The following is a 26,598-nucleotide window of genomic DNA, read 5'->3' as shown; positions in this document are numbered from 1 at the left end:
TATGACCTGTGTATAGACTTTAAAAACATAACTGCAGGTATATTCATAAGTGCAATGAAGCATATGAGTGTTGTCTGGCTTGGAACTTTGGATGGAGAGTAACTCTGTAGCCCAGGGCTGCTTTGAGAGTTCATCTCTGAAAGCTCAGTATACATTAAAGAGCATTTCTTCTGGACCATCTGGACACTGGAGAGAGACTGCAGTATTTTAGTTCAGTTTGAATAAGGTCATTTCAAGACAATGCTTGCTTATGATACCCCTGCCATATGCAGACACTCCCAGTCTGTGAGGATGTAGCACTGAACATGATACACAGTCCCTGTCTTCATAGAGCTTACCCTCCCCAAAGAGGGAGGCAGATAATAAGCAATTACAAGCACGATGACTTATTATTGGGTCTGCTTTTTGTTTTAAGAGTATCACCTTAGAAAGTCAAGTATGGATGATGTGCATGCGACACATAGATGTCTGTAGATTGTTTTGAGGCCAGTTTCAGGGAAAGAGCTTTATTATGGTTCAGTTGAAGGTTGCTATTTCATAATTAATCTCCTCTTTGTTCGTTGTCACCCATCCGCATTACTGACCCAGATAGTCACTAATGTGGGGAAGGACAAAAAGGAATCACACAGCTAGGGAAGTTGGTGCTAGAACGCCTGGTCCCCAGCTTAGAGGGTTAGGGTTAGGAGCCTCTTCCCCCTTTTCAGTGAATTGTGTGTTCCTGGTAAAGCTGAAGATCCCAGTTCTTGGTGCTGTGCCAGGTCTAGATCTTCATATTGGTGATAAAGTATTGTTTAATCCCAAAATGGGCTTTCATGGCCATCTTAAAAAGATTCCTGGTTCTCGGTGGTGGAAGGTGCTGCCCTGACTTCCAAAGTGGCTGCTTCACCGGGCACTGGGTATTCTCAGCAATCTCCCCAGCAGGGGAAGAGAACTGTGTGTGCCACCTGCTTAAACCACTTGAAAGCTCACTGCTGGGCTGGTGGGCTGATCTTCCTGCCTCACTGGGGAAAGGGTAAGAATTCTATTTAAGGTGGTTTTGTGCTGCCACCTGGGGACACCTAGGCACTCACCAGCTGCCTCTTGGCTCTGCTCAGTTTAGGATTCCTGAGGCGTGCAAGGACCTGGGATCCAGGCTCGTCTCCCTGCCAGGGGTGGGATGTTTTAAACCCATTAGGGCTTACCTATGGAAATGTTCCCTTCAGAGATTTCTGATTCTTTCCTCTTCCTTCCTGGCACCGCATTCCCCACTCCCAACTCATCCCCGATGATCTGTCCCATCTCCGGACAAAACATGTGCTGTGTCTTTAAATGGGCGGAAGTGGCTGGCAGTGCTTTGCTTGGGTACTGCATTGATTAGGAGATTATATGGAGCTGCGGGAGCCGCCGCCTGGGGGAAGAGAGGTGCAGGTTCTGCTAGGTTTGTGCTCTCCTCCTCCCAGGTTCTCCTTGGCTTCCTTCCCCAAGGCTGCTCAAGGCTGGTATGAGGTGAGGGTGGGTGGGTGGCCGGCTAGCCTCCCTGTGGCCGGCAACTCCAGGGCTTGCTCTGCGCAGCCCTGCCAGCATTACCCATCCTCTTCAGAAGCTGGCAGTGGCAGCAACAGCTCAGCAGCTCCAGCCCCGGGCTGGATTTGCAGAAGACTGCCCTTCACCTCCCTCCCTCGGAGCCCAGCTCTCTGCCGGGAGAGGGGGAAGTGGGGACAGCAGCAGCACCAGCAGCAGCAGCAGTAGTTCTGGCTCCCCCCACCCCCCTCTCTTTTTCTCCTTTTTCTTTCTGTGTTCAAGTCACATTACATGGGATTCTGTTCTTTTGGGACTTCGTCATCTTTTCCAATATGTCCTGGGACCTCCGGAGCTGTAACAGGGATGCTAAGGACACGATCAGTGGATTATCGTGACTGTACTAATGAAAGGATTCAAGCTCTCCTGGTAAGTGGAGGAGGGATAAGGTGCCTTCCTCTTCCATCTCTCTGTGACCCTGTGCACCCTCCAGAACCTGACCCCCTCCAGAGGTCTCCTGCAGAGAGACCAGTCTCATTGAACAGGTCACCCAGGGGTGACACATGGTACAAAGTTGGGGTACTCACCATAGCTCCCTCACTTCTGTGTAGCTCTAGTGTTTTCTGTCAGCATCTTGGGAGTAGGGGTTTTGTGGAAGATGGGGGCTGAGGAGAGAATCTAATTGCAGTTGAAAAGAGTTTCCAACTTCAAGGGGCCTGAGGGCTGGTGCGCACAGAAGGAACTTTTTTACAAAGAGAGGTCCCTCTCCCAGCCTCGTGCATCTGCAGCAGGCTCAACGTACAATTGCACTCTCCTTACCCTTGACTGACACCCCAGGGATCCTATCTCATTATAGATCCTTAGGTCATCCTCAGCCCAGTGGGCAACTTCTGCCCATTCTTGGAGGCATGTCTCTGAGGAGAGAGTAAGAAGGGCCAGACTTCATCTTCTAGGATGTCTGGTCTCCAAAGGAGTATGGGCCACCCACTCTGTCCAGCAAAAGCACAGGCCTAGGGGCTTTGCAAGCCTCTTCCTGGACTTCACATTGGAACATTGAAGGAGCTTCTTGTTTGGGGTGTGCGGGTAGCTATATTCTAGCCACAGAAATAGTCAGAATATTTTTACCTTCCATTTTAAAAATAAAATCCTTACTGCTTCTTCTTCTTCTTTGATCCACTAAGGACCAGATGGGTGGGTGAATTGGCTTTTTGTCTGGTTGAGGAACTGTAGATTTTGCTTGGAAAACTTTGTCCTACCAGGAATCTGGTACCCCTGCAGGGCACCATGTGCAGCTGCCTTGAAGGCCCCCTTAGGAGGAAAAAGGCTTCCTGGGCTGGGGAGGGAGACTTCTCTCCTTGAATAGGGTGGAAAGTGGGAGGAGGAGAATGAGCTTGGGAGAGCTCCCTGCAGGGATGCGCCTCCCTTCATTGCAGCTGGCAGTCCAAGCTGGGGTGGTGGTAGGGCATCTCTCTGGGTGGCAGGTGGATTTTCAGTCAGGGATGAGGTATCAAGCAGTTTAAGACATGGAGTCCTAGCATGGCTGTAGGTCACATCTGGATTTTGCGAAACTCCTACCCTACATTATAGACTGACAGAATGGGTCTGACTCTCCTATAGGCAAGAGGGTATCTTAATGAGTCTTGTGAAGGTGCTTTGCAGAAGGCAAATGGAGGAGCTAAGTTCTTGCAAGCTTAGCACTTAAGACCTGTGAGTCCCTGAGAAGTGGCGAGCACTTGTACCCATCTAGACTATAACTCCTTCTCAGCCTCTAATATCACACATGGTCTTAATTCTTGTTCTGAAGGCGTACTCGCTTTTTTGAGTTTGAGAAAGATAGAGCTACTCAGATCCTTACTTTCCTGGGGCCAAGTGCCCTGTGCCTGCTGGGTTGCAAACTGTTAGCAGGGTCCATTGCCACTGGGAACTCGGCCCATATCAGTAGCTAGAGCTGTATCTTCATCCCTCAGGAGAGTCAAGCTGAGGCCTCTAAGCAAGGTGCTGCTGAGAGAGCAGGGACACTGGGCTCTGCATCAGAAATCACTGGGCATCTTTCCTTTGCTGTCAGCACACCCAGCTTGGGGTTGAGGGGTAGTTTGGCTGTCATTCAGGATGAGACATCACTTTAACACAGAAGGCTTCTCGCCTAAGCCTTCATTGGTCTTTCAGGGACATGCAGAAATATTTGCCTTTAAAAGCATGCCTTGAATTTTTCTTGATGCATTTCAACAAGGAGAGTGGTGTTAAGCTGGGGACTTTAACTGGTCTAACCTTATCTTTTTCAGCCAGACCAAATGGGGGGGCAGGGGCTTTGTCATTTATGTTTTCCTGCATACTATTAGACCTCATGACCCACAGTCTCATTAAAGTACAGATGTTTGTTCATTTTGGCCCCCTGGTAGTCCTGTTGTGTATATTTTTGTTTGAAATGTGGCTGGTTCCCTTTGGTGGCATCCTATGTCAGGGTATCACCAACTCTTCCAATAGGGATGACTGAATATATTGGCAACCATGTTCTGGATAATACTGCCTGCATAGGAGAGGATGGGGTTCATGAGCTTTTTAATGTTTGAAAGCATTTCTAAATACAGTTCTTTGATGCCTATCATGCATTGGTGATATAAAAAGTAATGCTGAGAATAAAAGCATAGTGACAACTAATGTTTATTGATACTTAACTATGTGGCAAGCATCATATTCAACACTTTGAATGTATTAGTATGGGACTTGCTGGATTATGATTAAGATTACCATTTTACAGTGGGGAAGGTGAGATAGTGAGGATAAGTGGCCTGTGTGAGGGCAGATAGATAAGAATCAGGCTTTGGATTTGCAACAGGGTAATTTCCCCCAATTGATCACCTGCTCTTGGTTACCTTTCCCCTTCTGTACTGACTTCTGTGAATACTCTGTACTGACTTTCCCCTGCTCTGTCTCTTTGTCTTATATTCACTAGGTAACTTAATTAGACTCGGAAGTGCATTGACATGTGTTATCTAATTTCATTTTTACTATAATCCAGCAAAGTGTCTGGTATCTACCTTTTAGAGCAAGGGAAACTACAGTACAGAGTGGTTAAGTGTTTTGATTAAGTTTATGTGACAAATTCATGAAAAAGTTAGGATGCAAACTCTTGTTGCTTCCCTCATGCCAGGTTGGTGACCACCTCAGCAATCAAGGTATGTCTGTGTCAGACCTACATTCCCAGAGAGCAGGTTCAAGGTCAATGCATCTGTGCGCTCTTCCATTCTTTTAATTCTGCAAATGTTCATCAAGTTTCTATTATTTGTAGCCCTCTGCCTAGGTACTGTGGGAGTTAAAACTATGTGAGGATATTGCCTTGGCCTTCTAGGGGCTGGTAGCCTCACAGATGGAACACCCTTTCTCCCTCCCCCAAATAAACATATGGAAGCACAAGTCAGTAAGTGCTAAGGGGCAGATAAGTGCAGTGAACAACAAGCACTCCAGAAATTTATTTCAGCTAGTGCAGGAAAAAAGACTTGGGGTGATTGGCACATGAAGGAAGTGGGCTTAAATGCTGGACAATTGGATAAGTAAAGGCTATTCTTTGCACAACATTCACACTGTACTGTGTGGAGTTATGCACTTATTGCAGGTGATGCTTTTGGATGAAGATGATCGTGATATATGTCTGATTGACAAGTGGCTGTAGTACGGTGATACACAAGTCTCTCTGCAAGCTGACCTCCGTATTAGGGCAGGGCATTAGGCTGTATCAAAAGAGTCTCAGTGATTCCATCTGCTGGTAATTTGGTGAGCAAGGTAAGAGTTTCATTAGAGGAGGCTGAGAGAGGAGGTGGCAATTTAGAAGCCAAGAATCTTTTTTTTTTTCCTTCCCTTGGTAGTGGGGATTAAACCCAGGGGTTCTCTACCACTGAGCTACACCCCCAGCCCTTTTTGTTTGAGACAGTGTCTCCCTAAGTTGCCAAGGCTGGTCCCAAACAACTTGTGATCCTGCGGCCTCAGCCTTCTAAGTAGCTGGGATTACAGGCATGCACCTCTGCACCCAGCCAATTTTTCTTTAGAAAAAATTTTCACTTTTCCTTTACTTCTACTTGATTTCCGCCCCCTCTTTTGGCGATGTGAAGATATGCCCAATTCCTGTAGAGCTTCAGATCCTAAAATACTAAGGTCCAATTTTGTGGGTCTGCTTTCCTCCACAGATTGCTTTGTCCCCCACAGGCCTCAGCAGACTGCAGTGACATCTGTCTGGATTCTTTCTCGTGTTTCTGGTTCTCACATCTGTTGGGCTTGGTGGTGCACTCTCCACAGAGCCCAAGGGCTGGAATAGACCTCCAGGAAAAGTCAGTATACCAGGAGAATTTGATTTTGTGAACAAATTAAAATCTAGAATTAGGAAAGTGTGTAGTTCCTGGCACTTCTCAGGTGGTGAGGCCTCAGTCCCCAGATGAGAGGAATTAATTTTGAGTTTCTATCTGTGTGTGAGCGGGTGAGTGAGAAATCATGCTACTTCCACACTGTTTATTTGGGAAGACGGTGCTGTGTGAGAACTTACTTGTCTTTTTCCCAGGTGACTGGGATAGAGTCCAGACTTTTGCACACCCCTCCATATTTCAGGGCTATTAATGTTCATTCAGCCATATTTGATTGACACCAAAGGTCAATTTATGTCCATTATTCTTGTTCCCTTAAAATCTATTAGTAAACAGAGCTCTGCTACTTCTCCAGTTCTTGTTTATATAGCCCATATCTATTCTCCAAGATTTTTTTCTGCATAACAAGTTTCCTTTAGAGGAGAGAGCCCTGATGTGGCCCCCACACACCTCCCTTAGAGCCAGGCTTCCCAGCTATTGATGTGGACCTGAAGGTGGGTTGCAAGGCAGGTTGGGGGTCTCAGTGGCTTGAGAGATGCCTTCTGAATCAGAACCTTGTAACTATCTTTTGGCCTGCTGTGTGGCCTTGGTAGGTGACTTCTGTTTGCCTTGGGTGGTGGTGGTTTTGAAAGTGGGATTAAATGACAGCACTGGGCAGATTAGTCGATCTCTCAGCTTCCTTTTTACTAATGGCTTAGAAAAAGGCCATCATCCTGAGAGAGCGGGTGGCATGTGATATGGACTGTCGGTGCCCTTCTTTAGCCAGCAGGGGGTACTGAAAATAAACCTTCATTTGAAAATATTAAATATTCATTTACAAACATTGCACAGCAGGCATGCCCTCCTGTGAACAGCGCGAGGTTTATTTTATTATTTGGTGGGGTGGAATTGGAGTTTTGCAATGGTTCAGGCCCTGAGTGCTGGTCATCTAAGCATTGAAATCCCTTGAGTGAGCAGGACAGCTCAGGGCAAGGACCAAATCTTCTGACTCTACAGATTTCTCAAGGATGGACCTTTCCAGCTGTCACCTATGTTTACCTTGGGAAACTATACCTGGCTTCAATAAGCAGCAATAAGCATTATTTGCTTTGCTTTGTCTTTGTTGTTGTTCTCATTGTTATTTTAAGCAAAAGAGGTTCACTATCTCAGAATGTAAGCTTGTGGGTGGTAGAGGTTGTGACAAATCATATTATGTGTAGTACAGGTTCTTCTTGCTGCTGGCTTGAAGCCTTTTGTGCTGGCCATTATGAGACTTGTTGTCATCAAGCTTATTGCTGGAAGAGATGATTTAAGAGTTTTCAGTAAAAGAACTTGAAAAGTACTACTCTGATCCTTTACTGAATTGTCCACAAGACTGGGCATTTGTTTCCTTAAAGAGTTAAGGGATATAATCAACTAGGCATTGCTAGGCTTTATTCCTTCCTTCTTTCCTTCCTTCCTCCCTCCCTTCCTTCTCCATGCAGGGTCTTGCTAAGTTGTTGAGGCTGACCTTGAACTTGGCATCCTCCTGCCTCAGCTGGGATTATAGGCATGCGCCACCAGCCCTGCTGTGTTTATTTTTTCTTAATGCTATTTTTTGAGTTTGTACTTGCAGAAAGATGTGGAATTAATCTGAATGGGGCAAGAGAGGCCATGATAACCACTCTGTAGTAGCTTAACTACTTATAAATTTAGTTCTTGATCACTCCGCATCCCCTTGGAGTCTGGAAAACTCTCCAAGGAAGCATCCTCCCTGTGATGGCTCAGTGATCCAGGCTGTAGAATCTCGTATAAGCTCACATGGATTTTCTAAGCTATGCCCTATGATTAGTTTACAGGTAAGTGAACTAAGGAGAGGCTGTTATCTGCTCAAGATCACACACAGAAGTGTTTGAGCTAGCCGGAATAGCAGCATACAGCTGCAATCTCAGGGACTGGGGAGGCTGCCACAGGATGATCATATGTTTGAGGCCGGAGAGGCAATTTAATTTAGCAAGACCCTGTCTCAATATAAAAAATAAAAAGGGCAAGAAAAAGAAATATGGTAGTCCAGTTGCAAAGCAGTTGGAAGGCAGATCTTTGTCTGTAAGAAAAGACTTTTAATACTCAGGAACATTTTGAGAAATATTATGGGACAATTTATGAAGACAGTAGTTGATGGTTTACAAAGGTGTGCAAGAACAGAGAGAGTGATATTGGTCAAAAGAAGTCAAGAAAGGGCAATTGGAGGAGGTGGATTTATTCTTGAAAAGTGAAGGCTAGGGGCTGGGGATGTGGCTCAAGCGGTAGCACGCTCGCCTGGCATGCGTGCGGCCCGGGTTCGATCCTCAGCACCACATACAAACAAAGATGTTGTGTCCGCCGAAAACTAAAAAATAAATATTAAAAAATTCTCTCTCTCTTTCTTAAAAAAAATTATTAAAAAAAAAAAAAGAAAAGTGAAGGCTATTGTCATTTCAAAAGAGATCAGGCCTGGGGGGGAGGCAAGAACTGAGCCATTTAAAAAAAAAAAAATAGAATAAGGGCCTTGTGGGATGCTAGGGTAGAAGTTTAAAGGGCAAAACAGGGCTCAAGTAGAGAAAGTTCAAAGCAAGGCAGAGTGCTGCAGGTGTGGAGGAGAAGCCCTCAGGCCCAGGATGACCAAAGAGCATGGAGAGGCACTTGCCAGCTCAGTGGGAGCCATGCTTGGGGCAAGAACTGAATGTGTATATGTTTGGGAGCTAGAAAGGACAGTCACATGACTGAGGATGTGACTCAGTGTAGGCTGCTTCCCTTAGCATGCTTGAGGTCCTGGGATCCATCTCCAGTATCACGCACACAAAAAATAAAAATAAATTCGTAAATAAAAAGAGGGAAAAGACAATAACACTTCTGTGAGCTTTCCTTTTTTATTTTTAAAATCTCGACAATCCTACTGGAGAGGAGGCATTTATACCATTTCGTAGGTTTAAACAAACAAACAAACAAACAAAAAACAAAACAACCCCAGAGTCTCAAAGAGGTTTAAGTTACAGGCCCTGCACCACATAGAAATGGCAGAACTGGGACCATTTGGAAGAAGCTGTGCTCCAGATCTTGGATCCTTGACCTTCTCACTCTGCTCCAAGCAGTGAGCTGAGTATTGATCTGGCTGAAATCTGGAGCTTCCAGCTTGACAGTTCCGACACATTTGCCAAGGAGCTGGGGTCTTCCTTCTGGATGGCTGTGCCCTCTCTATCAGGAGATGCAGTTACAACACCCCCGCGGGGAGCCACAGCCCTACTCATACCTGACCTTGTGGCTGTCCCTTCACGCCTGGGTCAGGAGGTATTTTTTTTTTTTAATTGTGAAATATTTCACACATACAAAAGAATGAACAAAATGTAACCACACAGTTCAGAGAAGAATAATTAAACAAACATCGCCTGCTCACCATACAGTTAAGCCTCAGAACGTCAGCCTTAGCTGTGAAACCATTCTTTTTTAAGATTGATGACAATATTCAAAGGTTGGGACTAGCCTCTGAGAATGCAAATCTTTGTGAACAGAGTGCTGACTGTGGTCTACATTCTCCCACCTAGAAGAGTGGGGAATCTCAGCCAGTACTCACTGGTGGAGCTCCCTTACCCTAGCTATGCAGTACACGGTTAGGGACAGATCACACCGCCTCTGCTGCTCACTGATTGTATGATTATGGACAAGTTTGTTATTTTCCTCAAGCCTTGATGCTCATCTGCAAAATGGGGCCAATCACACCTATCTCAGAGGGCTGCTATAAAGATCCTTTGGATTAAATGGGACAAATCATGTTCATGCAAACAGGAAGAGGCCAGGCACATGCAATCACTTTATCACTGTTAGCTGCTATTAGAATCCTAATGATTTTATGTTTGAAATGTAGACAGAAACTGTGGTCATAGTCCTTGCCTTCCACCCACTTAAAATTCACTTTTCTTGTTTGTTCTGTCCTAGATGGATCCAGAGAACCCTGATTATTATCTGTCTTGTATAGGACACAAGGTCACTATCAGTCAGTTTTTACCCTTTCTTTCAAGTGAGCAGCCTCCCAAATCTTGTGTTTTTTCTCTCATTGCTGGAAATCTTCCATTTCCTGTCCCAAACAGGCATGGTCACTTGACCTCTTTGATGGAGGCCAGAACTTGTTCTGCCACTCATTAGAGGGTGACCTTGGCAAGGCATCCATGCCCTCATCTCTAAAATGATAAGAGATTCCATCAACAGAATTGATCTCTTTTGGACATACTTGTCCTTCTGACTAAGGATTCTTGGGGTGCAAGATCCTTAATGGTCTTCCCAAGTTCCTACTATATTCTCTGTCCTTTATTTAGTCATTTAATCATTTGTGTATTCAACCAACATTTCTTACCACTAGGCTAGCTGGTAAGAATAAATAAGAACTGGTCCTTGCCTTGGAGGGGTGCCTGTTGTTGTGGGGGGAGCCAGAACTGGCACCCGCTTTTAGGTAGGATCTTACAGGAAAATTCCATGGGAGGGACTCAGATGCCTCTCCTGCTGGAGTGCAAATAGATTAATCTTTCAGTTCAGATCTTTTTTTGGACCCTTTCTCCTGAGACCTGGAGCCTCTTTGTTTCATAATAGCTTCCCTGCAGTGACCTCAACATTTTATCCTTACAGAATGGTCATAGTTTACACCCAGGGACATTATGACATGACACGCAAAATTGCTTTGATTTTTCAGACTTAATTTGACAAATCTCAGGATGCAAATTTGGGGAACTGAGCATTTTTTTTTCTTTGAGGGTGATTTGCTTTGCTGTTGCACATTGTTTTCCTCGGCCTTTTAATGCATTTATTTTGCATCTTTTAACTGGCATGTCTAAAAGATTTCTTTTATCCCTCTGATTTCATTAACCAAGTGTTTCTACTTCATGTTTTTTGCTTTCTTTGATATAAATAAGTGAAATAAATTTATACTCTTGTGAGGCCCATTAGTAATAAAGAGCCAACCATTGCCACTGAGCTCGTGTGAACTTTGCATAAAGCATGGCATTTTAGCAGTAATGGTAGTATTCCTGTTTTGCAAAAATCTATATTTGGAGTAGTTAAGTATTAAGTACTGTTAAATACTGAGAGTACTGTGTATGCAGCTACAGGGTTAGGTTTTCTTACTTGCTGCAGTCTCAATTTCTTTCTCTGGCTAAATTCTTCTATTTCTAGGCATAGGTTAAGATCACTTCTGAGCTGCTCGCTAGCACAAAATGTAATTGTAATTGTCACCATCAGTCACAAGGAATCCTTAGCCATATTGTCAGGAATGGGACTAGAAAGTACAATTGTGCACTTCTCTCTGTTTCTTCTCTTCCTGGGGTAGGCTAAGCTCTCACATTTACTTCATGAAAACAAATTTAGAATAGTCTCCCACCCAACCTCCTCACTTCCTCCTCTGCCAACCTCCTCACCTCCACCTCTCCCAGTCGTTTATACTGGCAACTTTGGCACCAGTTTTTATTTGTTCTTCCTCAATCCCCATGTGGTTACTTCTGTCTTTGAAATGTCTCTCTGACTTACTCGCTCCCTTTTCCATGACTCTTGCTACTGTCTTCTTAATTCATAACCTTTTAGTGTCTTACTTGGTGTGTTGTAAAAACCATCTATCTAATCAATCTATCTAATTTAAAATCTGCTTTATTCTTATATAGTTTGCAAAGCATAAAATTCATGCACTTAGGATGTACGATATTTTTTAGTATTCACAGATACTTATATCCATCACTATATTCAACTTTAGAGCATTTCATTCCCTTAAAAAGAAACCTCATAGCCTCTAGGTTAGCACCACATTACTAATCCCCATCCCCCAGCCCAGCCTAGGCAACCATTTCTGTTTCTCTAGACTTCTGTGCTCTGGACTTGCTTATGAATGGACTTTTGTGTCTGGCTTCTTGCACTTAGTATAACATTTTTAAGCTTTAACTAAGTTATAGCTCGTATCAATACTTCATTGCTTTTTCTGGTTGAATAATTTAGTTCTCAGATCTGGTTTTCACTAAGCTGTCACACAAGTCAGATGATCAACCCTTCTATAAAAATTGATTTTTGGCTCCCTGTTGCCTAAAAGCTAACAGCTGACGCCTTGGCATGTCATGCAAGGTCTTTTCCAGTGGACTCTGTCCTGGCCTCCAGCCTCATCACTCACTCCATCCTTTCATAAACCTCCTATCCCAGGCCCAACACAGCCAGAGTGCTGTGTGGCAAGTACCTCTTCATGTCATTGGAGTCTTTTTTTATGCTCTCCTGTCTCTGCCTATGGAAATCCTAGTTGACCTGCATAACTCAGCTTCATTACCAGTTGCTTGAAAAATTTTCCCAGATTTATCTCACCCCCCAAGTAAGAATTATTACTTTTCCATTCTCTGAGCTTTTTTGCTTGGTTTCCCGTAATTTCATTGTCTTGGATTAGAAGTCATTATGTATTTTTCACATTCTTAAATATTTCTCATTTTAATTAAAAGTCAGAGTTACAGATTTTTGAAGAGAAAGTTATCAGTATTTAAAATGGATTTCTTTTTGCAATTCAAGTTATCCATGGACATTGTAGAAAAATTAGAAAAGGTAGAGTCAAGAGAAAAAATATCAGACATAACATGATCCCTCAGAGATAATCACTATTAGCATTTTAGTTTATATTCTTCAAGCTATTCTATGTATACTATACTATGTATAGATGGATAGATAGACATATTTATAATAAATTCTATATATTGTTCTGATTAAAATATCTGGTCTCTCTAGAATAATAAAAATCGACTTTCATAATTACTTTTAAGCATAGCATTGCAAGTGTATATCACTTATCTATTTTATTTGACCTTTTGGTTCTTTCTAATTTTTCAACTTAAAAATGATGTCATGACCAATATCCTTCAGATTAAAAACTTAGAAGCTAGATTTCTGGGCCAGAGTCTTTGGATTCATTGCACAAATTGCCCTTGAGAAAGGTTGTTTCAGCTTAGGCACCTACCAGCCTGTTAGGAGAGTGCTTTCTCCTCTGTTGTCCTTGCCTCGGTATTACCATACTTTTTGCCGATCTGATATTCCAAAAATGGTATTTCAGAGTTGCATTAATTTGCATTTCTTTGATCATTGATGCCATTTTTTTTCAATTTATATTTTGTCTCTGAATTGCCTGTTTTTTTGTCTTTTGCCCATTTTACTGTTAACATGATCATCTTTCTCACTGCCTGGAACTCATTAACATAGTAGAGATTTTAACCCTTAATCACACATATTTTCCCATGGTTTCTTTTATTTTTTGCTTCAGGCAGACTTTTGACACACAGTTTCTTCATTAGTCTGAATATGATCATGTTCTTTTCCTTATGGTTTCTGTGTTTGGAATTTTTCAAAGAAAGTTATTCCCAAACTAATTTTTTTTTTTTAAGGACTGATGTGATTTTATTTTTAAGTTTAATATTCAGTCTATTTAAATATAAAATAATAGTTACAAGGAAGGTCTTCAGTCATGGGACCAGAAGGGGCTATGGGAACATGTCTGTTCCTAGCCTCAGGCATTAGCTTGGGCACAAGAGGTCCCACCTTCCAGAGTGTTCTTGTCAACGACTTTCCATCAGTGGTGATTTTCCCTCAGTCCTTCTGAAATTACTTCTTTCATTGTATGCCAGCCATATGTCAGAAATTGTCTCAGTAGGTTGGTCCAAGGATTAAATGAGTTTGCAAATAAGGTAGTATGACCATGTACAGCACAGGGCATGGCACACAAACTTTGCATATGTGTTTGGTTGAATGAACAAGGGAGTGAATGGATGGTAGTGTGAACAGTGCTGGTAGGGCCCTGAGGATATGGTAAAACAGCAGCTACTCTTCCACTGAGGCAGACTTTTGTCCTGGCAACAAGTCTATGCACACCCACCAATTATAGGGTCCCATGGGGAACATGGAAGAAAGAAAATTCATGCTATGGGTTTTGAGCAGTCTGAGGTTTAGGACAGGACCCATAAGTGCTCACAGACCTTGCATAAGGTACTTTAGCAGGCGTGAACTGCACTGAGAATTCCAGGGGATGTGGGCAGTTGGAGCTCTGGTGGATCTTATTGGGAAATTCTTCCTGAGGAAAATGCATTGGAAGTAGAGTTTTGATGGAAAGCTGGACACATAGAGTAGATTTGTGGAATGAAGTCATTCTCTGCAGAGAGATTGATGTAAAGTAAGCATTTAAAATATTCATTTGAAATTGTCTTTTTTTTCCTCCTTCCCCTCCTACCTCCTTTTGCTCTCACTGCCTCTGCATTCTGAGCTTTTCATCTTCTTTCTGTTTCTAGGACCATTTAGAAATTATCCTGATAAATGTTGTTAATACAGTTAAGTCACTTTTGCAGTGCTTCAGCTCCTGGGCAGGAAGACACCAGAGAGCAGGAAATAAATACTTCTCAAAGAGCCACTCAAGGCAGAAGAGAAGTGTTTATTTTTAAAGATTTACCTGGATCATAGTAGGCTCTCCCCTATTTTGATAATCACTGAATGAGGAACAAATGCATAGGTTCTCTGTGATTCATAGCCCTCCGGGAAACTGGGTGAAGTAAGAATCAAAGAATCTCAACCTGCAGTGGTCTGGGAAGTGGGCGGGAGTTGGACATTCTGCCACAAAGGATTGCAAGTTGGAAGCTTTGAGTCATGTCCATCCGACTTTCACCAAGTTTGCTGACGTAAGAGACTCTGCCCCTTGAGAGCATACAGTGTACAAGAAAAAGAGACCTCTGAAATAAAGAGGGATTGACCAAACTCTGGACATAGGTGCTAAAGAGATGGGCACAGGTCATTGCAGTTGGCTGCTGTTAGCCAGAGACTCTTCTTGGCAGTCAAATAATTGGGTAAAATACTTGCAGTCCCAAGGTAGAAAGAAATGGGTCCCTGTCTCCATATCTTATCTCCCATCTCCTGTAAGCATTCACCATTCCCTCCATAAATGCCATCTTTTATTTCAGGAGTCAGCGAACTTGAGCCTGCTGCTTGTTTTTGTAAACTTGTACTGGGGGAAAGCCATGCTCCTTCATGCACACTCTGGATGCTGCCTTTGCCCTGTAACAACAGAGTTCTGTAGTTGCGACAGAGACTGTATGGTCTCAAAGCCAAAAATATTTATGTGGCCCTTTACAGAAACAGTTTGCTGACCCCTTTAATATACTCAGTAGATGTCTGATTTTGAGATGTTTCTATGAGGATCATGGTTTACCTCAGTCCAGGCTGCTTTCTTAATGAAAGGACTCTTTCATTCTGGCACTTACTTGCAAGATGGTTCACTAGAACTGGGGATGTGATCAGGGGTTCAGGTCTCTTGAATGTGTACGCTGACCATCTGAGCTGCCTGTAAGATCCAACAATGGCCAGTTCCCTAATAATGATAGTTCCCCCAAAATATTAGTTTCTAATATTTTCTTATTGTCATCTGTGTTTTAATAGAGAAAAAGTGGCTCCTCGGAAACTGGGAAGGACACCCAAGGTCACATAAAATGGCAGGATTTGAACTTAGTTTGTAGGTTCCCTGCATTCCCTGCTCTGTCCCCTACTCCCCATTTCTCCTGACCTCCTTTCCACTCCTTACTCCTTCCGCTTTTTGATTTCTGGATCAATCATCAGCCGTTCTTTTCTCTTCTGGTTGGAATTTTATGTTTCTCTTGGAGCATCCATTCTTTGGCCAGTTTTCTTTCAGGCTCCTACCCGCCTTCTACAGCATCTTTCAGATCTTGGTCTCCAGGCCCCAGTACTTGCTAACTCTCCCTTGGAGGAGGATTTTGAGAAGCACATGAGGTCCTGGGTTCTCTCCCCAGCAGCTGTTCCTGCCCTGTCACTACTCCTTGTGTGGGGAGGCAGCTGTCACCCAGGTGGTCTGCCTCCTTCAGAAGATAGCAGGTGCCTAGAGAAGCAGTCATGGGGGTGGGGTGGGAGGAGCGAGCCCCTTGGGGCCCCAAAATGACAGAAAGGCAGCCTCAGGGCAGGCTGAGCTGGCATCTCTGACCTTTGTGGAGAGAGGGCGTCCTTAAAGGGACAGCGAGCTCTTTTCTTTCCTGGTGGCTGACTGCCAGTTCAGATGCCAGCGATTTGAAGAGGCCATTGTTCTGGCACTGAGAGACAGGGGCCCAGACCGCCCAGTCTCTTTCTTCTTTTCCCGTTTTCAATCCCTTGTCTCCTTCTGATGTGCAGCGTGTCAAGTGTGGAGGGACGGTGAGCTGTCTGGGGTCACGCACCCTCCCCAGCTCCCCCACCTTCTGAAGACAGCCTTGTCACTAGATTAAACAGCAGAACAACCCTTGTGTGGCCACCGGCCCCTCTCCCCCTGGGAAGTGGCTCCAGCCTCTGGAAAAGAATAGTCTCTGCACACTGCAGTGAGGGCCCCAGGTGAGTGGGGTAGGTGTAGGACATATGTGCCTTTTCTCCAGGTACCTGCTGTCTGTCACCACCTGAACTGATTGCCTTAGGTGCTTGTTAAATTGTAGATTCCAGGTTCCAGTTCCAGAACTTCTGGGCCCATGGAGTCTGAGTATCAATAAGTACATCAAAGTTTGAGAACCACTGACCTGGTCTGTTATCAGAATCATGTGGGGACCTAGGGAATCCGAATACCTGCCTAGGCCCATGACTTTGAGCAAGGCAACTTCTTATTAGTGGTCGGGAACAGGTGCTCTGGAGCTGGCCAACTGGGTTTGAATCCTGGCCCCACCAGCTTACTATCTTATGATTCTGGGTAAGTTTCTTCACCAATCTGTGCTTATTTATTTATTTATTTATTTTTGTGTCCTCATCTATAAAATAGGGATAATAATAGTACCCAGGTGTAGGGTTGTTATGAGGTTTTAAAGGAGTTTATATTTCTAAAGCTCTTACAACAGAACTGACATATTGTAAAAGAATATTAGGTCTTCAAGAAATCACACACTTTATCTTTTCTATAGTAATTCAATCCTCTAGATTGGAGATCACCATTATGAATAATTGCTCAGGGTCCCCCAGGTAAGCTGGCTTAGATTGGGAAGCCTCCTATCTTTTAGTATTGGCCAGCAATTCTTTGTCTTGAGCACAAGCCAATCCCTAGTTTAGTCTCTGTGAAGGTGGCCCTGCCATTTGGCCTCCCTGACTTTGATCTCTTGGTCTGGAGTGTGAGGGAAAAAAATCCTTTCTTGATTTCCTTCTCCAGGCGATGCTGACAGCGTTGGTAAGGCTGTCACAGGAAGGACCAGAAGCCACATCTATAAGGCTCACTGAACTCTTCCAAGGGAATTGGAGGAAAACAAGCTGCAGGCCAGAAATAGCCAGACATAAATACAAGGTATTATAATTACTATCCACACCCAGCTCAATCCCCTGAGTTAAATTTAACCCTCTACTCAGTCCTCCTGACCTCAGGGAAGGCCTAGCAGACGTGTTTGTGGGGTATCAGGGAGTGTGTGTAACCAAGGGTACATGGGAAGCATTACTCTCAGGGGTGCTGTGCAGCCAAAATGGGTACTGCCTCTCAATGTGGATCTAAATTTTTATTATAACTTCTTGGTTTTGCTCAACCATTACTTTTCTGAAAATAATCCTGTTGGACCACATTTTCCTATGTTTGGTATTCAGCCCAAGGCCTAGATTTTAGCCTGTGCTCTCTAATTTCTTTTTGCATTTGTTACTCAGTAGTTACATTTGTCCAGCTACTTATAGACATGCTTAATGTGGGAGGAGACTGGGAGAGACCAGGAACCCAAAAGGATTGCACTGTTTCGTTTCTACCTGTCCTCTCCCCGCACCACACCCTGCTTAGAGAAGTCCTCAAGTATGGGAAAAGGCCTTTGGTCAAATAGAGAACTCTAGTGCTACATATGCAGGTGAGGGCATGGGCTGAACATCCCTAATCCGAAATATCCCAAAATTCAAAACTTTTTTTGAACATCTATATGATGTCATCAGTGGAAAATTCTGGGTTTTAGGTGAAGGGCCACAGTCACACGGGCTGTGTGCATAATGCATACATGAAACATACGTGAATTTTGGGTTTAGACTCAAGTCCCATCCCAAGAATATCTCATATACAAATAATCCAAACCACCCCCCCGCGCCCCCCCCCCCCAAAAAAAAAAGAAAGAAAGAAAAGAAGAAATCTAAACACTTCTGGTTCCAAGCATTCTCAACCTGTATTTTATACATTCTGATATCAGGGTTCTGGGTGAATCAAATGCTAGGTTATTTAGAAGAAAACAAACTAGTCCTCCAGAGCATGTCTCATGGATATTTGCCATCTTGATTACAAATGTCAGCACACAGGGACCCAGCAGTGGGCAGAGTTTTCTTAGCATCCACTCCCTCCTACTTGAGCATATTTTACAAGATTTCCAGGAAGCTGCACAGGGCCATTTCTGTTCTTGCTGGGCATTTGGACACTAATGACTGCTCTGAGATCACAGCATTGGGTAGAGGAAGGACCTCAGGACACATTTCATCCACCTGTCTTGGGAGAGGCATATGGTTCCTGTTGGCCCATTGTTTAAGAATATTAATTTACTCTTTTGGAGGCTAATGGAAAAGACACCATTATTTTTGTTCCTTTCCTGTTTCTATCACCTTCTCTTTTGAGGAAGCTGGAGGGAGATAACTACTTTGAGCAGAAATTGGGCTGAGAGATCAAAAGGCCTTTCCACATTAGAGATTCCTAAGCCTATGGGAGTATTTGTGGCTCTCAAGAATAGAGGTAGGCCTCTAACTATCCATCTAGAGAAGAAGCATCTATATAGGTAAAAGCAGATGGAGATGCTTAAATATCAGTAGGCCCTGTGCTCACTGCTATTCAGGAATTTCATTAGGTGTCATCCATTCAAGGTAGCGTCCAGCCACACATGACATCTCTGAGCTCCTCTCGGCCAGGAGCTCACTCCTTACACTCTAGCCTCCTACACTGTTTGGATGCTTAATTTCTGAGAACATTCCTTATTACTGCAAACCTAATTATGTCATCCGTTATCCTCTAGAGAAAGAGTCAGACTCTTCTCCTTTGGCTTCTTCTTATCTACTCTGAATTATTTGTATCCTATTTATTTTAGGGCATCTCTTTTAATCTAAATATTCCTATTAACTTTACATTTTTGCATAAGGCAGGGTTTCCGGACCCACACTATCCTATTTATCTTTCTGGAATAGTAGGTCTTGCAGTGTGGTAATTCCTAGGTGTGTTCCTTCCTACCAGCATGCTTTGTGCTGAGATTGTTACATTCCTTCTTTTGCTTCAGTTGCTGGGGGCCAAGTATATGAGTTATTCTTATAGCCATGTTGTAGTTGGAGTCTATGCTGAGCTTTGTGGTCTTTCCCCATTGGAAATTAGACTCTTCACCCTTCTTTTAGATTTGTAGAAGAGTGGTGTTGCCAAGGGTCTGGGGCTTATTCTGCAGTTACCTTCCATGAGGCAGGTTCCTGGGATGCAATGGTGAACGATCAGGGTTGTGTGGGAAGGGAATTCAGTTTAGGTCAGAGCCATATTATCAGTGATGAAGAAGGTTTTAGAATGGAAATTGTCAGAGCATATGCCCATGGGTAAGTCAGGGTCCCTACCTTACCACTTGACTAATTATCACCTCAATCAGGTCTCTTTAGTTCCTGCTTGTCCCCTTTCATTCCCCATTAGTTTTTGACTGGAAGAGTCAGGCTGTGCCAGAACTCTAATGAGGACTGGCCTAGCATTTAGAAACAGTACCTCCCAGCTGCCCAACAGTGCCACCCCAATGGGTTTAGCAGTACTTTTCTGGAGAGATAGGAAGAGAAGAGGTAGGTAGGTAGGTAGGTAGGTAGAGATGGGGATGTTTCCAGAAGAGAGAACATGGAAAGAGAAGAGCCCAGTTGCTGCCTTTTCTGCCTCACGTTCTGTAGTTACAGAGCTCACCTTTTCTGCCGCTTCCTCCACTGGTGAAGTTAGGAAGTTAAACTTGAGGCCCTTTAGAGCAGGTAGTGACTTAAGGGGGTTGTCTATACCATCCCCTTCTCATAACACTTAAGGAAAATGAAGCCCAGGGCAAGGGTAGGGTACATCACATAGGTAGGTCATATATCAGAGTTATCTAGGTGTCCATACACCATGAAGGTGGATGCTGTTTTGGATGGTGGCATGCCAGTACCTCCTCCCTTAGTGTGAATTATCCACATTAAAAAACAATATATAATGTGTTCCAAGATAGGAGGAGGCCTGTCTTGGAAGGTGGGGGTGCAAAGGAGGAGGGGGTAGGAGGAGCAAATTAATGGCCACAACTGTACTTGTTGGAAGACAGGCCCAAGAAGAAATACCTATAGATAGGAGTAATCTACAGTGGAGCTTTTTCAGATGCCTTCTAGGGAATCCAGACTGCATTAAAGAGGAGCTGGGTTAGGATTCTTGAAAATGAGCTTTGGTACTGTGTTTTCTTCTAGTTGAACCTGTTGACCAACCTCCTGGGACATGTGTATATATGGTAACAGTAGCCTCTTGACTTCCTGAGACGTGTGCACATGGTAACAGTAGCCTCATTAGCACACACAAGGCCCCCCCCCCCCCCAGCTGGGGACAGGGTCAACACACTAAGATTCCTTCCTACTTCTCACATCCCCTACCTCCATAGGTTTGCGCACACCTGGAGCTTGGACAGCACACAGGCTGTCCCCTCCCTTCCTCACTAACTCCAGTGTAGTTCAGGGCTTAACGATGGTATTCTCACGATGTGAGCTCTGTTAGCTGCCAAAGTTGGTGGGTGCTCTCCAAAGGAAGACAGGGTTTGGGGTGGAGGGAGATAGAGGTGACAGTTCTGTGGCTCAGGCCTTGGGCCTGTAGCAGGAGGGACTCAAGGTCTATTCCTAAGTACAACATGTCAGCATCTTAACTGGGACACCCAGCAAGCAGGCTTCCCTGTTTAAGACCTTAATCCAGGATTAAGAGGAGGTCTGTGACCTCTGCAAAGAGGAGATTTAGAGAGGTGCTTAGTCCCTCCTAATATCCTCAAGGGGGCAGAGGAGTAGCTATAGCTTGTTGGAAGGGGCTAGGACTCTAAAAATTTCAAATTCCCTGAACCTCACATTTGGTCATTTTCTTAAACTTCAGCAGTGTGTCTTGTCTCCTCTATTCACACACATTCCTTGATGATAATTAATATATGTCCCGGCTTGGGCATATACTGATTTGCCTGCCAGGGTTTTGTTGGGAAATGTTCTTGGGAACAAAGTCATTCCCTAGATATATGGCCTTCCTGCTTGGAAGGAAATGAGGGAATCAGTATTGGGCAGAGAGAAGTTAAACTTTGATCTACCTGAAAGAGGGGTCAGCCAATTCTGTGGAATGCTCTTGAGCTTGGGTAGCCCTGCAGAGTCATTCCAAATTGAGGCAAAGGTGGATTTTTACATTCTTTTATGAACTGGTCATTGGATGTGGTTGGTCCTCGAGGAAAGGACATATTTTTTGGTGAGGCTGTTGTCTTTGGTCAGGGAAGTTTCCAAAGGGATCTCACTTGTGACCCACCAACAGCTATCACTTTGGACAGCTGGGAAATGAGGGTCTTGTTCAGGAAAGCAGGAGCATGCTAAGGTGACCACATACTATCATACTGGTCTAGGATCTAGGATGTTGTCCATTGCCCTTCATCTTCTGTACAGCAGGAGTTATCTTCCTTTAGCAGGAGATTGAGCCAAGGCACAGCTGCACAATGGACCATGTCCAGAACTTGGTGACTCTGTGGTTGGTGGGGAAAACATCAAACTAACTTGTTCAAGTTATTATTTAATCTGCTTGTATGTCAGTCCTGAGATTGTGGTCAAGTTCAATGACTTTAATTTGCATTGTTCAAACAGATTCCTACCTCTTTTCAAGATCTCCAGCCCCATTGATAGCCACCCTCCTGTTGGGTTCTTGGTTTGTGGCTTTCATACTTGGACAATTATAATTGCCTTTAAAGAGAACAAGTTGCCTTACTATATTCCCCCTTAATTGAAACTCTGGATCTGTCTTTGAACTGCCAATTCATCTGTCATCCTTCTTCTTTTTTCTTTGTTTTTAATATATATTTAGTCGTAGTTGGACACAATACCTATATTTTAATTTTTTATTTTTATGTGGTGCTGAGGATCAAACTCAGTGCCTCGCACATGCTAGGTGAGCACTCTGAGCTACAACCCTAGGCCGAGTCAACCTTCTTACATTTTATAATTTTTCACTCTCTGCAGCTCCTGGGCACCACATATACATGTGGTATTGCCCACTTCCCAGGGAGTCTTGATTGCAGATCATTTACATTGTTAATCCCATTTCCCCCTAGTAATTAACTCCAGTTCCTTGCCCAGTCCTTTCCACATACTAGGCCTAGTAATCAGTTCACACTGTGCTTTCTGTCTGGAGAAGAACATTTTGGTACCTATCATTGCATATAGATTCTTCCTGTGCCAATGAGCAAACAATATAATTCTGGAGATCTAGGAGAATGGGATTTTCATTCTCTCTTCAGTGCATTGTGGAATAGCACCAAACTTAGCCACATGAGGTTGTCTTCTTCAAAGACAGCAATTTTCAAAACCAATAGAATAGAACAAATGAAATTGGAAATTGAATTAGAATCCAACAGTCAGTGGAAAGATAATATGAGAGGATTTGACCATTTTATTTTATTTTTATTTTTGGCACTGGAAATTGAACCCAGGAACACTTTACACTTGAACTACATCTGCAGCCCTTTATATGTTTTATTTTGGGACAAACCTCATTAAGCAGCCTAGGGTCTTGTTGAATTGCTAAGGACTTGTGTTCCTCCTGCCTCAGCCTCCTGAGTTGCTGAAATTACAGGCATGCGCCACTACACCCAGGTGGATTTGACCATTTTAAATTTTAGTCCCTATTGAGTGACATCTTGGTGTATATAAATAAATTTATAGATCTGCTCATAATTTCTTTGAATTTTCTTTTGTGTGCAATGGGAATAATAAGATTGAGACATAACCCAATGTGTCCTTCATAAAGTCCCTAGAAGGGAGTCTGGAAGGTTACACATTCTCAATGAGTATTAGTTTTTATTCTATGGGAAATCATTAAAAGAGAGGAAAAGTGTCTTGGATTTAAAAAAAAAATGACTTCAAAGTATAGATCACTGGGGATTATACTTTCTAAAATAATTCTGTACTATATTACTAGCAGATTAGATTAAAGTTATATAGACAAATGATACCTAAACCTTGCTTCATATTTCAATTCCTTACAGATTCTTAAAAAATACTGGTATTCAGCTCCCATCTCTAGCCAGTATGATTTAATTGGTATGACCTGAGCATTGGGTATGTGGAAACTCCCAGATGATTCCAAAGTATAAAAAATTGGGAACCACTGGTATATATCATTCAGTGAATTTGTACTTGATCCTAGCTAAAAATCTAGACTTGGTGGTTGGGAACATTTAGGAAAGAAAAGGTGATGTTCAGTGATGTCAGGTATTCAATTTGGACAGGATTATAAGTATATTGGTGGGGTGGTGGTGGCTGGGGTTATAGCTCAGATGGTAGAGTACTTGCCTTGCATGTACAAGGCCCTGGGTTCAATCCCCAACAGAGTCCCCCCGCCAAAAAAAAAATTAGAATAGAAGATGTAGTCAATTATACCCTGAAAAACAAGAAAAAAGAAGAACAAAGGCCCCCACATAAGTATATTGGGAAAGTTGACATGCATAGTTAAGTGGGATTTAAACTGATGTACTCCTTTGGACACCCCCAATTCAGCTCCCATGGCTTAGGGTCTATGTTGAAGTCAGAGAGGACAGAGTGGAAACCTGTGGGACATTAATTCTCGTGAATTAATGGTTCATAAAACATGAACATGGACATTATCCTGAATGTTAATTCTGAAAATAATTGTTTAATAGAGTCTTCAGAGTACCCATGACCAGGATTAACTTAAAAGACTTTAATGACCCCCTCTCATTAAAAAAAAAAAAAAAAAAAAAATCTTTGGACATATGTGGACCTCTCGGGGTAAAGTTTAGCTTTCTTTCTCTTCCTCACTTTTCAGAAGGTAGTGTCCTTGCTCCACTTTCTCTCAGACTGCTTACTAGATGACTGAGAATGGACTTCAGTCAATGCTGGGAGAACAATCTCACTTTCTATATTTACCATCTGAGTGATCTGGGGGGTTCAATTAGCTTCTGAGCTGCCTCAGTTTCCTCATTGTAAGGTATACTTTGAAGTGTCTGACCCAATAGGTGCTCTAAATACTTTTAGCCATTTTACTGAATCACTTGAGGGAATGGATCAGGTCTTATCTGAGTTTCTTTTTGCTCCTCTGTATACTATATCAGTGAAGGTACAGTCAGCGATGGAACAGGGAAAATTTAATACTAAGAATCATAAACAAGTAAAGGCATAAAGAAAACTCTAAAGGATTCAGGAATTCCCTATGTAGATGTGTAGAGGGATCAGTCACTCCCTCTAGGGTTGACGCAAAGAACCCAATAAAGGAGTACACTTTTAAGAGGATCCCCAAACCAAGGCAGAGAATCAAAGCACATTCTAGAGGACATGCTGTGGCCCAGCATATGCAGAAGGTTCTCCAGCTGCTGCAGGCTGGGGCGCATGACTTGGGAACTGCCAGTCATTGGGGTGCCAGTGCCCTCTACTGACAAGGCTTACATGGTGCCAGCCTTTGGAGGAGAAATGTTTCAGGGTACAGCTCTAGTGTCACAGATAGGGCAAAGAAGGGTGAATTTAGAGCTGAGGGTGAGTCAGTTATATTCGTAACTGACTTAAGTAGGAACAATGGAACTTACCTTAAAGGATTGTTTTCAGAGTAGAATGTAATATAACAGGTTATATATTCAGGTGCCTTTTACTTAAATAGGTGTTTGTAGAAGTGACTAGGTGTGGTGAAAAGCATGAGTTTTAGAAATAAATGTGATTTGGGGCTAAGAAAAGGCTTCTGGTTCTCAGTTTCCTCACTATGAAAATTTTATTCAAAACTAAAGTATGTAAAACCACCTATACCCATGCCTAGTACCTGGAAGATTCTCTGAAAATGTTAGATCTCTGCTTTTCCCCCATCCCACACACTTCAGGAATTCCTTCGGTCTCTATCCTTTATAAAAGTGGTGGTGATCTGGATGATAGTAATGATAACCCATTTGATTTTTGCCTATTTCCCATAACAAAATCAGGTTCAATTAAAATGTTGGTGGAGTACTTCCTTTGTGAAAAGTCTTCGCTGTGATGCAAGGAGTATTCAAAAATATAACAGAACTTCATCCTTTGTCATTAGGAAGCACTTGGGGTGATGAAGGTTCTATTTAATATGATTGCGCAGTGCTGGGTTGCATGGGACTGTTCAATTCAGTGGGATTTGCTGATGTACTTCAGCTTCCTCCTTACTTCTGATTCTTCCAGGGTGCTCTCTGGGAAGTGCTTTTCACACTGCACAGAAACCTCTTTTTCTTTTGAAAATAGAAACTACTGTCAGTTCTTCCTCTCTCCAGGGAATGTTTAATTCCTTAAAAGATACCTACTTTTACCTCAGTTTCCTAAATCCGTGTATTAAAAAAGGCAGTTCAGGAATTCAGGCACCAAATAGCTTAGCTGTTAAAGCGTGGAGACTGAATCTGGCGGTGTCAGTTTGTTTCCCTTAAGTCCTGTTAGCTTAGCTATGATCCTGACTGGCCATCTCACTGTGTGCTGTTCTTTTAGGAAGGCCAGGGAGGGAAAAGGGATGACTCTGCAGGTGGATAGACACTGTACAGAAAGGCCCCTGCCTTCTACCTAATGACAGGTCAGCAGCACATTCTTTTCCTAACAATGTACAGGGTGAGAGTGGGACTTAGGTCAGATCCATTGAGTATGTTTAGATACATGCTGTGCTGTTTAATAACCACATACTACACAAAAGTTATTGTTCCTTCTTCCTCTTATTTCCATCATCTGAAAAATAGGGATTGTGTATGCTTCTCTTAAGTAATTGGTAGAATTCAATGAAATCATTCTTATCAGGAGCTTAGCAAATTGCCTTGCACTTAGAAAGTACTCTTGCTACAATCTAAACCATGAAAATATTGACAATATGGGACAATACAGGAGAAAGATGAATCTCTGTATTTCACAGAAGTAAGAAAGAAAGGCCCTGAACTTGGTTAGTACTTGAGTGAGGGAAGCTAGGTTGAGGACTCTGGCCATTTGACCAAACTCCCTGGTTTGGTTTTATTATAGCTCAATATTACAGGACTAATCATGAAAGAAAGGCTTACATTTTATAACACTAGACAAGAGTCTGATTTGTTTGGTCTACAGCTTTCTTATGTTCCCTAATTTGAGGGGAATGAGTGAGGAATGTTTTAGTGACTGAGGAAATAGCATGTGTGTACTGCATGCATCTTATGGAACTGAGATTTATCTTGCTTTCAGACACAAAGACTTCTGAATACCTCCATCTACACTGGAAGATAACGCACATTGTGTGTGTGTGTGTGTGTGTGCTTTTTTTTTAACAATAGCTATTGCTATTGACCAATATAGATAATGATATCTTTATTTCACAGATACATATTATATGTCAGAAGAAATGAAAAGTGTGTTCCATGTTATCGACCTCATTTAATCCTCACACAACCGTGTGATGCTGTTGCTTTTGTGACTACTTTAGAGGTCAAGAAATTTGAAGCTTAGTGTGGTTCACTTTGCAAAGATTATAGTATCAGTAATTGATAGAACCCATATTTGAAGTCCCATTTGTGTGTCCCTGAGCTGGCAATTTTTACCTATTGTTAACCATCTAAACCATGAAAGTACTGACAAT

At 43.0% G+C, this 26,598-nt stretch overlaps 1 protein-coding gene across 18 annotated transcripts in view; it reads left to right on the top strand.

The window, feature by feature from the left end:
- Nucleotides 1–26,598, top strand: part of Gramd1b (GRAM domain containing 1B) — a 237,581-nt gene that overhangs the window by 146,183 nt on the left and 64,800 nt on the right. Inside the window, exon 4 of one of the 18 annotated variants that reach the window (XM_058577143.1) lies at nt 16,999–17,130. The exons of 15 other annotated variants lie outside the window; for them this stretch is intronic. In XM_058577143.1, coding sequence (XP_058433126.1) covers nt 16,999–17,008 — 10 coding nt within the window. In that variant the 3' untranslated portion in view covers nt 17,009–17,130. Of the gene's footprint in view, nt 1–1,540; nt 1,927–16,998; nt 17,131–26,598 lie in introns of those variants that run through there. 2 more of the 18 variants (XM_058577138.1, XM_058577140.1) reach the window with 2 other exon arrangements.

This window comes from Marmota monax, unplaced genomic scaffold (assembly GCF_021218885.2).
Source record: "Marmota monax isolate L192 unplaced genomic scaffold, Marmota_monax_Labrador192_F-V1.1 WCK01_AAM20220418_F8-fsc00081, whole genome shotgun sequence".
NCBI classification, from domain to species: domain Eukaryota; kingdom Metazoa; phylum Chordata; class Mammalia; order Rodentia; family Sciuridae; genus Marmota; species Marmota monax.
The sequence above is the reverse complement of the archived record's forward strand: the minus strand, read 5'-3'. Positions and strand labels throughout refer to the sequence as shown.